Source organism: Rattus norvegicus, chromosome 1, assembly GCF_021556685.1.
Source record: "Rattus norvegicus strain SHRSP/BbbUtx chromosome 1, alternate assembly SHRSP_T2T, whole genome shotgun sequence".
Taxonomy (NCBI): Eukaryota; Metazoa; Chordata; class Mammalia; order Rodentia; family Muridae; genus Rattus; species Rattus norvegicus.
The window spans coordinates 252,937,775-252,949,943 of NC_141534.1; the positions used below are offsets into that span (position 1 = coordinate 252,937,775).

A 12,169-nucleotide genomic window follows, 5' to 3' on the forward strand; every position below is an offset into this window, starting at 1 on the left:
CTCTATTGGAGTTTTCCATCTATTATCCTTTGTAGGGATGGATCTGTAGAAAGATATTGTGTAAATTTGTTTTTGTCATGGAATGTCTTAGTTTCTCCATTTATGTTATTGAAAGTTTTGCTGGGTATAGTAGCCTGGGCTGGCATTTGTGCTCTCCCAGGGTCTATATGACACCTGCCTAGGACCTTCCGGCTTTCACAGTCTCTGGTAAGAAATCTGGTGTAATTCTGATAGGTTTGCTCTTATATGTTACATGACCTTTTCCCCTTACTGCTTTAATATTCTTTCTTTGTTAGTGCATTTGGTGTTTTGACTATTATGTGATAGGAGGAATTTCTTTTCTGGTCCAATCTATTTGGAGTTCTGTAGGCTTCTTGTATGCCTTTTACCTGCATACTGGTCATGGGGGGAAAGCAAGTAGACCGATTTTTATTTTTGATATTCAACAGAAAACAGTAAGTGAGAGTTACTTCAAGCACTGTGCATCTGGTGGTGGTTTCCAAATTGCTACTGAGGGCCAAGATGAGGATTTTATGGAGGAAGTAATCTTAACAGATTTATTTGAAGTGAAAGCTGCGAAATATGAAGATGATCAAGAACTGATAAAAAAACAGGAGGCAACTATCTTTGTGCCGAGTAGTTCTCCAGGTAACACGCTCCCCTGAAATATACACGTCATGGATGTGCCGTGTTATAGGACACCAACTTGTGTGCCTGTCAGGGCAGTAAAGGGTGTTGATCTTCTATGTATCCGTTCTCCCACCGTGATCTTTAAAGTGATTGTCTGAGTTTTGTCATTAGTGGCCAGCCAGCAGAAACTGCCCAAAGGTGTGCTGCCTCGCATTTTAGAAGATGAAGGACTCTACACTCAGAAAAAGCCAGAGACTTGCAAAAAGATCTGCAACAAAATGGAAAATCGCTTGCTCAGCCTGCAGGAGGCAAGTATACCAGCTGATGAGTTAAGTCAGTAGCAGAGGGCATATGACACTCTTTTTTTAGTGGAAGACTCGGTTACTATATTTTTGTACTATCTCTGATAGGGAAAATGTTGGTTTGAAGAAAGTGGAGAAATAATGTCATTACCTTCGCCTCTTAGACAGTCGTGGAATTTTAGGCTCTGCATGTGCAAGGAATCATTGAATCCAGCACTAAAGACTATACACAGAAAGGTAAGCGACAGAGAGCTGCTTGTAATATCTCTTGTATCATCAGTTATAACTTACGTTTTTATGGTTTCATTTTGCCTTCTAAGGATACTGTCCTAGAATAGTTAACCTCAGATAAAATGTTAAGTAATCCTTAAGATCTATTTAATGATGGGAAATGTTCAAATAAAATGTGATGTGAAAACCATAATATAAAATTTGCATGAGTCTCACTTTGTATATAAAAAAAGCGCCAAATGAATGGTATTCAAGCTCTGTGGATTACTCTTTCCCTGTTAGTTTATCCACTTTGCATAAATGGAATCATAAAAAATTACTCTAATTGTATGCAGCAATAGTTGACTTATTTTTCAGTTGTAGCTGGAGAGATTGCTCAGCAGTTAAGAGCACTGACTGCTCTCCAGAGGTCCTGAGTTCAAATCCCAGCAACCACATGGTGGCTCACAACCATCTGTAATGAGATCTGATGCCCTCTTCTGGTGTGTCTGAAGTCAGCAACAGTGTACGCACATATATAAAATAAATATATCTTCAAAAAAAGAGTACATTGTCAGATGTTACTGTGTGTAGTGGTACATACATACCTTTAAAAAAATCAATTGCAGGAAAACCACCTTTTACTATCTATTTTTCTATTGATGGATATCAGGTGTATCAAGTTGTTATATAGCATTATAACATTATAGCAACACTGCTAAGAAATGTCTGCACATATGTTCTGATTATACGTGTGTGTGTGTGTGTGTGTGTGTGTGTGTGTGTGTGTGTATAATCTCCTTTTTCCTTGCTTGGTAAATATCACAGAATAGAAATGCTAGTTCTAAGTTTGTATTATTCGGTTTTGCTATATAATGCCAAATAGTCTCTGTGGTGGTTTGAATAAAAGTGGCCCCCATGGGCTCATATATTTGAATGCTTAGTCATCAGGGAGTGGAACTACTTGAGAAGGATTAGGAGGTGTGACCTTCTTGGAGGAAGTATGTCACTTGGGGTGGGCTTTGAGGTTTCAAAAGCCCAAGCTGGCCAGGCCCAATCTTTCTGCCTCTCTCCCTCACCATCCTCCTTTCTCTATGTCTGTCTCTTCATCTCTCTGTGGTCATCTCCGTCTCCACCCCGCAGAAAGGAGCGACACCACGACGTTCTTCTCAAAGCAGTTTATTCAGGAACCTTTCTTTCTGCATGCAAGCAGCAATCTTTCTTTTCTTTTCTTCCCTCTCTCCTCTCTAAGCCCCCAGCACACTCCCTTCTACCCACCCTCAACCCTGCCTCCTCAGTCCAGACTGCGTAATCTCAGTTCATAGGTCCACGTCACATGGCCTGACCTGATCTTGCGTCATGGTGCGCCTGCGCAGCTCTCACAATGGATGTGGCTAGTTTCAGGTGTGTGAGGAAGTCAGGTGCTAGTCATGAGATTTAGCTGCAGTCCCGGGCACCATCTTGGGACTGACGCCACGCCCGCTCCCCACCCTCTGTCTCTGACCCAGTCTCTCTCTCCATCCCTCTCTGCATCTCTGTCTCTCTCCAGCTTGCAGATCAGGATTTAGCTTTCAGCTACTGTTCCAACGCCTTGTATGCCACCATGCTCCCCCTCATAATGATAATGGCTAAACCTCTGAAACCAAGCAAGCCCCCACTTAAACGCCTTCTTTGTTAGGAGTTGGTCATGATGTCTTTTCACAGCAATAGAACAGTGACTAAGCCAGTGTTGATAAGAGAAAGGATAATTCCTTGATTTATGAGTTGAGTGGATGGATTTTGGTATCATATACCAAGATGGAGAGTTCTTGGGAGTAGAAGTTCTAACTTATTACCTCCCAAAATAATGCATTCCTGTGTTCCATGGTTCTAATTTTTCCTACTGTTGATTTAAGAATCAGTCTCCTGAATGCTGCATTTATTCGAACTTGTCTGGTCACAGAGAACTCATAGGACACTTGACTCCTGTGACAGCTGAACTACTTGAGATCTATAGACTATAGTCACGTCCCCTTTGAAATCTATAGACTATAGTCACTCCCCCTTTGAGATCTATAGACTATAGTCACTTCCCCTTTGAGATCTATAGACTATAGTCACTTCCTCTTTAGATTCTGCTTACAGCATAAACTTACATCCTTTGTTACTAGAAATTCCATCAGCTCGGATACTGTGCTTTAGCTACTGAGGACCACAGGCAGTGAGTATTGAGTAAGAAAAGACCAGGAAAAGGCTAATGTCTCCCCACTGAAGCAAATAAGATCAAGGTCAAGGTAATGCTGCATTTACTAAACAAAACCAGCTTCTCTAACTTGACATTTCCACAGTTTATCACCTAATAGTTTTAAGCTGAAACTGTTGTCCTCTTGGTGCTCTTCCAGGTCATGGCCAGTTTACCAGTATATTAACTGATAAATTCCTCAGATGGACTCTTAGTTGGCCACTGTTATAGAGGACAGGAACTTAGCAGATACGGCTAGTGAAAAAACAAGATTTTATGACTTTTCTCCTAGCTCAGGGAAAAGTAAGGATGCGGAAGTTTAGGAACAATGCTGGTGGCCTCTAGTTTTTTTTTTTTTTTTTTTTTTTTTTGGTTCTTTTTTTTTTTTTTTTTCCGGAGCTGGGGACCGAACCCAGGGCCTTGCACTTCCTAGGTAAGCGCTCTACCACTGAGCTAAATCCCCAGCCCCTGGCCTCTAGTTTTTAGAGAGCACCCAGACTGCCATCTCAGGCTTGGGGTGGAACAATGTTTATTCCAGCTTAAAAGCAGTTTGTGACAGCAATGGCACAGGCTGTGTCAGAAGCCATCTAGGAAAATCGAAGGCATGCAAGTGAAATTTCTGGAGATGGTCCACTGTTTTGCATGGCCTGTGATGGGTGAACTCTAAGAATGCAAGGTTCTTAGAGACTTCATCCCAGGATTGCTTCCTGCTGCTGACGTGCCTTTCCTGTCACTAGTACAGAGCCCAGTGATTGCAGGGCATTAGCCCAGCATATGGGTCAGATTTTCTGCAAAATCAACATGAAGATGTATTCTCATGTAGTAATGCTGTGTAGACAAATTGATGACTCCTTATCATTGATGATAATGATTTTATAGAATTCCTAAATTTATACAAGTAATGTTAAGCCCCCTATAGACTAAAAGCTACAAATAGAGCTCTGCAAACCTTCATGTGTCACAGGATAATTGCACTATAAATAGAAAGCAGGCTTGGGACAAATTTATAACCAAAGAAAACATTCCTTCAAGGTTAGATGTGAGGCCATTGTCTGGTAACTAAAGGTCATAAGCTAAGAATGGACAATTATTTATTCTAGCTGCAAGGACAGAAAACAAAATACTGACTGGTTAATCTAGACAAACCGTCAAAACTAATGCAACGCAAGGCAGATGATTTGTCTTTACACAAAACTGCGCTAACTTGTGACATAAAAATTATTGTTTTAAACTTATAATGAATTTATGGGGGGCTAGTAACAGATAACGAATGTTTAGTCAGATACCAGTCTTAATAGAAATATATGTAAATAATTCTGTTGTAACTCCTAAGACCTTATCAATCTATGACAAAACTTACTGCCTTAAATTTACTATGAAGCTATTGGAATGTAAACATATTTAGAAAATTGTGTAATGGATTCTCCTGCTTGTAACAGTTCTACCTAATAGTTGTATGGGATAAATTTTAGAGAAAACATAAAAACTAAGAACCATAATAAACTGGAGATGCAGCTTGCTTCAGCTTCATCCGATGTGTGTATGTCTCTGTTCTTTCTTTCCTTTTCTCTCTGGTTCACAAAGAGTTAACGAACTTCAAGACTTTCACCTGGCCAGTGAGAGGTCCTTGAGCCAGAAAGAAAAGAGCCAAGTAGCTAACTTTTTCTCTTAATCCCCTGCTGCTACAAGCAGAAGTTAATTGCCAGAAACCAGTGGCTTTAAGCCACAGAATAGCAAACTAGTCAAAGTTCCAGAGGCCATCAGCTTCTGGCCCCCAGAACAGGAAAGAAGAGTTATAAGGCCAGAGATCATACACCTTTGGGCTTCATGAGATGCTGTGCCCTGCCTCAAGTAGCACTTGACCCCACCATGGCTGGCTCCCAGAGAAGCAAGGCTGGAAGACTTGGTCTTGGTAAATTTCTGTTTAAGTAACACAGTATCACAGACAGTGCAAGCTTCAAAGTTTACTGAGGCTCCTGATTCCTCTCTGGGGAGCAAGCACATCTGATGCTGACCATGCTGTCAGAGTCCCAAGACAGGGCAGAGTGTTATGGCAAGAGGCAGGAAGCATACAAGACTCAGACAAACAGGTTTTTACAGCTGATGACACACGCTTGAGATAACCAGCTAATCTGTTTGTCCTGGCTAGGTTTTTGTCACATGCTGGAGTTACCTGGGATGAGGAGCCCCAATTAAGACAATGTCTTCATCAGATTGCCTGCAGGGCATGTAGCTTGTAGGGCACATGAGCCACATAAACCCTTTCCTCTCCAGGTCATGGACTTCGTTATAGCAATAGAAACAGAGTAAGGCACCATTGATTGCATACAGCTACTAATCAGTGATTAACATATTCACAAGAAAAGCAGACTAATAACCTCCTAATGTCCCACTTGGTCCAACTTCTAATTGACCCCCAATAATAATCAAATTTCAGTGTGAGCTTCAGAGGGGGGAAAGCCCCTTTCAAACTCCCAACAGTGGATTTTGTTATACCAGACTGATTCAGAGGGAAGGCTCAGTGCCACCCTTCTGAGGTGGATTCAGTCCTGTTAGGTTAGACTGTACATGCCAAGGAACTCACCATCTCTCTCAAATGGCATCGCTCAAAATCAGCCACACATATTTAGATATACATGTTTAAATTGAAAACAACAGATTAAGGCATACATGAACCATTTTACAAATAAACTAAGGCCTCTAGACTGAAATGATTAAAATTGAGGTTCAGTCTAATATCCAAGTAGAGACAGTGTTCTGTACAGAGAGGGATGGTGTCCTTAGACCAGTTAGGAAGTCTGGGTTTTTTGAAGAGATTTTTCAGATGATCACCAGTATATTCACTTTATAAATAATGTTTTAATAGATAATCCCATTTAACTCTGACTCATAAGATAAAACCCTTAATGCAAAAGTGGTAACACCATTTACCATGGTGTTCCTATAAACCATTGTTTTGGGTTCTTATAAATTAAAAATCTGATATCCGTATAAACAGTAATGATGTAGAGGACAATAATTTACAGCAAGATGACTAAGATGCTGTGTTAAATAAAACAAGCCGTTATAATAAAAAAATGTGGTATCATCCTATTTTATTAACTCATGAGTCTAAATAGATTTCTTGCTGCTTTTGTAGTTCTGTAGCTCTGGAATTTAAATGCTCCACTTTATATGGAAAAGCTATTCACGGTTTCAAAGGCAACCGATTCAAATTACCTTGGTGTATACCTTTCTTTAAAAGGCAGAGAAATATGACGTGGGATGCTGTTTTAGAAACAGAATGGATGGTCAGAGGGAAACGTACCAATTAGACCTGAACATCGTGGGCTTGCAATTCAGCCATCACCCTCTCTTCAATCAAGAACAAGTCCTGTGTGCCAGGCTGCTCCAGCTCTGTGAGTCTTTCCAGGACAGACAGAAGCAGAGCTTATCACAGTTGCTCTACGAGAAGGTGAGGGGGTTTTCTAGGGCCCAGCACTTTACAGTGGGAGAGGATGCTCTCGGGTATCATAAAGAACACTGTCATTCAGCGCTTCGATATTTAACCTGCTAGAACAGCGATTTGAGAGCAGAATGGAAGGTCTGGTTTGTCGAGGAGACATCTGAAGCCTGCTGAGGGCATCCTCTAATCTAGCTCTTGTCAACCTGTGATGGGTCATGATCCCTTTGTGGGTAGAATGGCCCTTTCATAGGAGTCACCTAAGACCATTGGAAACCACTCATATCTACACTATAATTCACAACAGTAGCAAAATCACAGTTTTGAAGTAGCAATGAAAACAATTTTATGGTTGGGGTCAGCACCACAAGAGGTGCTGTACTAAAAGGTCACAGCATCAGGAAGGTTGAGAACCACTGTGTTAGTGCGATTCTGTAACTCAAGAAGAGCATTTGAAATTACAGTGGCTTTAAGAGGCACCACGTTTAAGCATTGCAGTTTAGCATTTCTCATTAAAATGAGTAGCAGTCTTGAGCCTCCTGGGAAATCAAAGCATCTTCTGAGGGTGACAAATCTATCTAGCAATCTGTGGCTATCAGGAGGAGAGTCATGAGTTCTGAAGAACCACCAGAGCTGTATCCATTGATTATTGTGTCTCCTCTCATCTAAGCCTTCTTGGGGTTCTTGGTACCCAAGCATTTTGTTAGCAAATGTTCTAGAAAAAAAATAGTAGGTCTCATTCACTCAAGTATGTTTAAAATTAAAGAGTACAGTATTTCACTAGCCATGCAATGTTGACATCTCAAAAAGTTGTATCTGAATTGTACCTTAGTAAGTGCCTGATTGTTAAATACAAGTGTAGCCTGTTGTGGTGGTGCACCCCTAGGGTACCAGTTCTGGGAGGCTGAAGGAGGAAAAATGCTGTGAGTTTGAGACCAGCCTGGGAAAGGTGGTGAAACCTTTTAAAAATACATACATACATACATACATACATACATACATACATACATACATACATGCAGAGCTAACTTAACATTTATGTACTATTATGATTGTAAGGACCATTCCTTCCCCTCATGTATTGGCCTGGTCTCACCTTGTCTTCATTGCTAAGTTTAATTATTACACAAGATAGTAGGACAAAATTTACACTCATGGGATTATGTTGCACACATGCGGACTTCATTCTCAATAGATGAGTTAGAGTGACAGTCACAGGTCTATGAAATACAGCGAAATCCTCTTTCCTTGATTGCAGCTGAGAGCCCTGAAGGATGCTACCAAATTAGCAAGCAAAAACCCAGAATCAAGCCAGTTCACCAAGAAATCATTACAAGATTATTATCAACAGATAAGGTAGGTTTGGAGTGAGTCCTCCAGGGAAGTAGCTTGTTGAGAAGTTGTGAATGCGTTGGGATATACAAAATTTGAAAGAACAGAACTTCCTAGTCTGTAGGGGATTGCAGAAGTGTTGCCAGTCTTTCCTTAAGACTCGTGTTTGGGTAGAAACATTTCATAGACGTACCACGAGAAAATGCTGATAGGTTTAATATATATCGATAAAAGATTACTTGATGAGAAACTTCCAAGAATACCCAAGGACAGTGTCTGGAGCTGGGAAGCAAAAGAACTGAGGAGGAAGCTCGCTGGAGGACACAGCTTTAAAAGCAGGTTTGAGCAGACAGAAAAGTCAGGTGAACTTGTAGATAAGCATGGAGAGTCTGTGAAACAGAAAATCACATCCTGGGCAACCCGAGAGCCACATACGTAGACTGACACTCGTCATAGAAGCTCTGAAAGGATGAGATAGACCTGAGGAGGCTTGAAGCCACGGCAGGAGAGAATGTGTCAGGGAAAGACAGGACCCAATATCAAGCAGACAGGAAGCATGGAGAGAAGAAAGGAGAGAGGAAGGTCTCGGTGCAAGACGCATGCTAGGTCATATGCTAGTGATGCAAGGTCCCACCATCTGCCAGTGACATAAGCAGTTCATGTGTCCACCTCCTAGTTAAGTTAGAATCCCCCTGATCTACTCACTTCATGATACCCTCAGTGGGGCATCCATATGGGCTGTTGTTAAAAGTACTGGGAGAAAAGTGGGGCCCTCTAAAGTTGATAAGGCTACGAGAGGCCCACGGCCATGGGTGGTGGGTTTTAATGTCTCAATAAAGGGGTCTTTGAGAGTGGACTCTGCCCACCACTAAGGAAGTGAGACAGGTTGAAATCCTGAATGGTGTTTCTCTAACCTCAAGTATTTTAGATAACACCAGCATCCTTCCAGAGTGTCTGACACTCAGAATAGTCCTCGGCCTTGCTTCTTCTCATCAAAGCCTCTTGAGATTCCGAGACCCCCAAAATATCTGAACTCTTCCAAAATTAGTGGCCGTGGGGCTGCCCACATGGAACTTACTAGGTGGCAAGATAAAACACCCTTGTATCAGAGCAGACAAAAGCACTGGCTGGTTTATACCATGTCATCACAAATGCTAGAGTACCAACCAGAGTGTCATATAGATAGTAAGAAACATCACAAAACGCCAGGGCCTCCCAGATCCTTCCTTTCACTGGTCTTTCTTCCAGCATCTTCTGTATATTTCTTTAGGGTCTTTCAGAGTCCTCAGCTAGGAGATTTCCCTTTTCCCAGAGAGGTCACTCTTAGGAGCGTGCTTTTGAATAGTGATAAAATCTTTGCAGAGTGACTGTTGGATTTTCAGTGGACACAAGGAAAGCATCCTAAGATAGATGTTTCCAATGTGGGTAAAGTGAGGGATAGAGGATCAGTTCAACCCACTATGTTCTACAATGCTCCACGTGATTTACAGTCCTTACAGCTCTAATCTAGCAGCCCACTTTTGGCCTGCGATTATTTCCCCAGCGACACAGAGCAGCTGTATGATGCAGAAAGGGAAAAGGACCACTGCCTGTTGCACAGTGTCTCCCAGACTTGGAAACAGATAAAATCTCTCCGACAAAAGCAGGGATTCACAAGCACCCCAGTGAAGCTGCAGTTTCATAGGTGAGCAGCCACTCTATCTGTGTTTATTGGTCCCCGAGGAAGCCCTGCAAATGCCGAGAATTCACACTAACTGGTGAGCAATGTCCAAGAAACGTAACTACTTCACAGACTCACTAAAGGCCTGGGTCTTGACTAGATAAACAAATCTTACAATTCAGCTAGAAAGCAGCTTGATAGAAAAGTGGCCAAGGGGTGGACGTGGGCCAGAAGGTCAGTGGCTGAAAAATGAACACATGAAAATGTGCTTAAGAACACACCAGAGAAACATGTAAGTTAAAGCTACAATGGACCACTATTAGCATGCCCATTCAAGTGGCTAAAGACCAAAGTCATTAACAAACGCTGCCAAGTACGCTGAACAGCGAAGATCTCCACTCGTTCCCGGTGGGCACGAAGGTGGTTTGGCTCTTTCTCCCAAAGTTGACCATGACCCAGCCATCATACTCCACATGTATAAAATGTGGGGAAACATAAGTAATTAGATTAGGTCATAAAAGTGTATCTGCTAAGTGGGAATTTGAATTGGGAATTAGATGTGTTAATCATGTAAGCTGCTTGTGAACTCCAGAGAAATAACTAGTTTTCTCCTGACGACCCTTCGTCCCGAGTCTATCTTCTTCAAAACTGGTAAGGGTGACTGTGGTTTTAGGCAAGGAGGAAAGGTGTGTTTTCTGTTGTTCTTCTTAGTAGTAGAAGCTCTTAACAAAGGGGTCATCAAACAGATTCTAAAACCGGGCCGGCATGGAATTTCGCCTTAAAACCCCGAATCAATAGGAGCTTGAACTTGCTTCTAATCTTTTAAAGCAACTGGACACACACACGACCATGAATTGGAGGAACAAGGAGACCATAGGTTGTTCAGAACTATGGCCTTGAGTAACACAGTTGTTCACCAAGTCTCATCCCTACTAGGTCTCAACTCCAGTCCCAACAGAGGCTCTCAGTGTCAGCTCTTCCAACAGACTCAGGGTGGGACTTGCCTCTCTGTGGTGCTTTTGCTTAGAAACCCCTGAACTAAACCCTGAAGGGCCAGTGACTAGGTTGGTCCTCGCAGGGCTTCTCCCCAGTGATCCTAAGTTGGAACACTGAGTTTAAGCCATTAAACTATCATTCCGACCAACAAGAAAAGCAAGGTGTTTAATGCACCCAAGAATTCTTTTTTCCTGGCTAAGTTTGCCGTTCTTGTACCAACAACCAACCTGGTCCCGGTAGATTCTAACGAGCGAGACTGGAGGAAAGACTGGACTCACAACAAAAAAGTTTGACAATTCACTGACTCCTTCTATTGTTTCACAGGGGCACAGATTCTATGCTTCTTAATAGCCCTAAATGTGTTAATCAAGCAAACAGAAATAAAATGTGGAAGATGGTAGCACAATATTAATTAATGCCACCAGTGTCCAGGACACACATTAAGGAAAGGGGAGGTGGTGAGACCAGGAGAGATTCAAGGATGGATACTTGGGCTGGAGAGATGGCTCAGCCGTTAAAGGCTAGGCTCACAATCAAGGATGGATACTTGAAAAATGGCTTTAAGTGTCTTGGAAAGGAGGAGAAACCAAACACAAGGCAGAGGAACCCCAGTGAGCACTTTCATATTCAGCCATGGGCGCACTGGCTCTACACTAGGCAAGAATATCTAACCACACTTAACGCTTCTGACATCCTGAGGTGACTGAATTTCTGAGGTGAAGGACATGGCAGTCTCAGGTAAAGCGTGTCTTATAAAGTGGCTGAGGTGATCCAGCAAGCAGTTAAATGTAAAGCCTGCCATCTTATTCAGGCTGGAAACCCACCTCGTCAAGTGTTAGCATCACCTCACTGAGCTTAGAGAGACCTGGGCTGGTGAGATGGCTCAGTGGGTAGGGACACATCCTGCTAAGTGAGACGATCTGAGTTCAGTCCCCAGGGCCCACGTGCTAGAAAGAGAACTACACCTGCATGTTGTCTCCTGACCTCCGCATATGTGCCGTGATGTTCATGTGTGTGAGCCTCCCACCCTTACCCAAATAAATAAATATATGCGAGGGAGGGAGGGGGAGGGAAAGAGAGAGAGAGAGAGAGAGAGAGAGAGAGAGAGAGAAGAGAGAAACTGAGCCAGTTGCTCCCAGCTACTGAATCCAAACCACAACACTGGTAAATACAGAGAACTCAGGCTCACATAGATCAGCAGTTCTCTCAACACGTGGGTCACAACTCCTTTGGAGTCGAACAATCCTTTCCCAGGGGTTGAATATAAGATAATATGCATATCAGATATTTACATTATAATTCATAACAGTAGCAAAATCACAGCTACAAAGTAGTAACAAAATAATTTTGTGGTCAGAGGTCAAGCATTAATGGTA

At 42.3% G+C, this 12,169-nt stretch overlaps 1 protein-coding gene across 4 annotated transcripts in view; it reads left to right on the forward strand.

Annotated features, from left to right (window-relative positions):
- The window catches only part of Cc2d2b (coiled-coil and C2 domain containing 2B), a 95,348-nt gene that overhangs the window by 18,593 nt on the left and 64,586 nt on the right, over window positions 1-12,169 (forward strand). For all 4 annotated transcript variants that reach the window (XM_087551326.1, XM_087551320.1, NM_001447192.1 and 1 more), the window contains 6 exon segments: window positions 450-648; window positions 802-938; window positions 1,041-1,169; window positions 6,608-6,817; window positions 8,064-8,161; window positions 9,681-9,821. In XM_087551326.1, coding sequence (XP_087407452.1) covers window positions 450-648; window positions 802-938; window positions 1,041-1,169; window positions 6,608-6,817; window positions 8,064-8,161; window positions 9,681-9,821 — 914 coding nt within the window.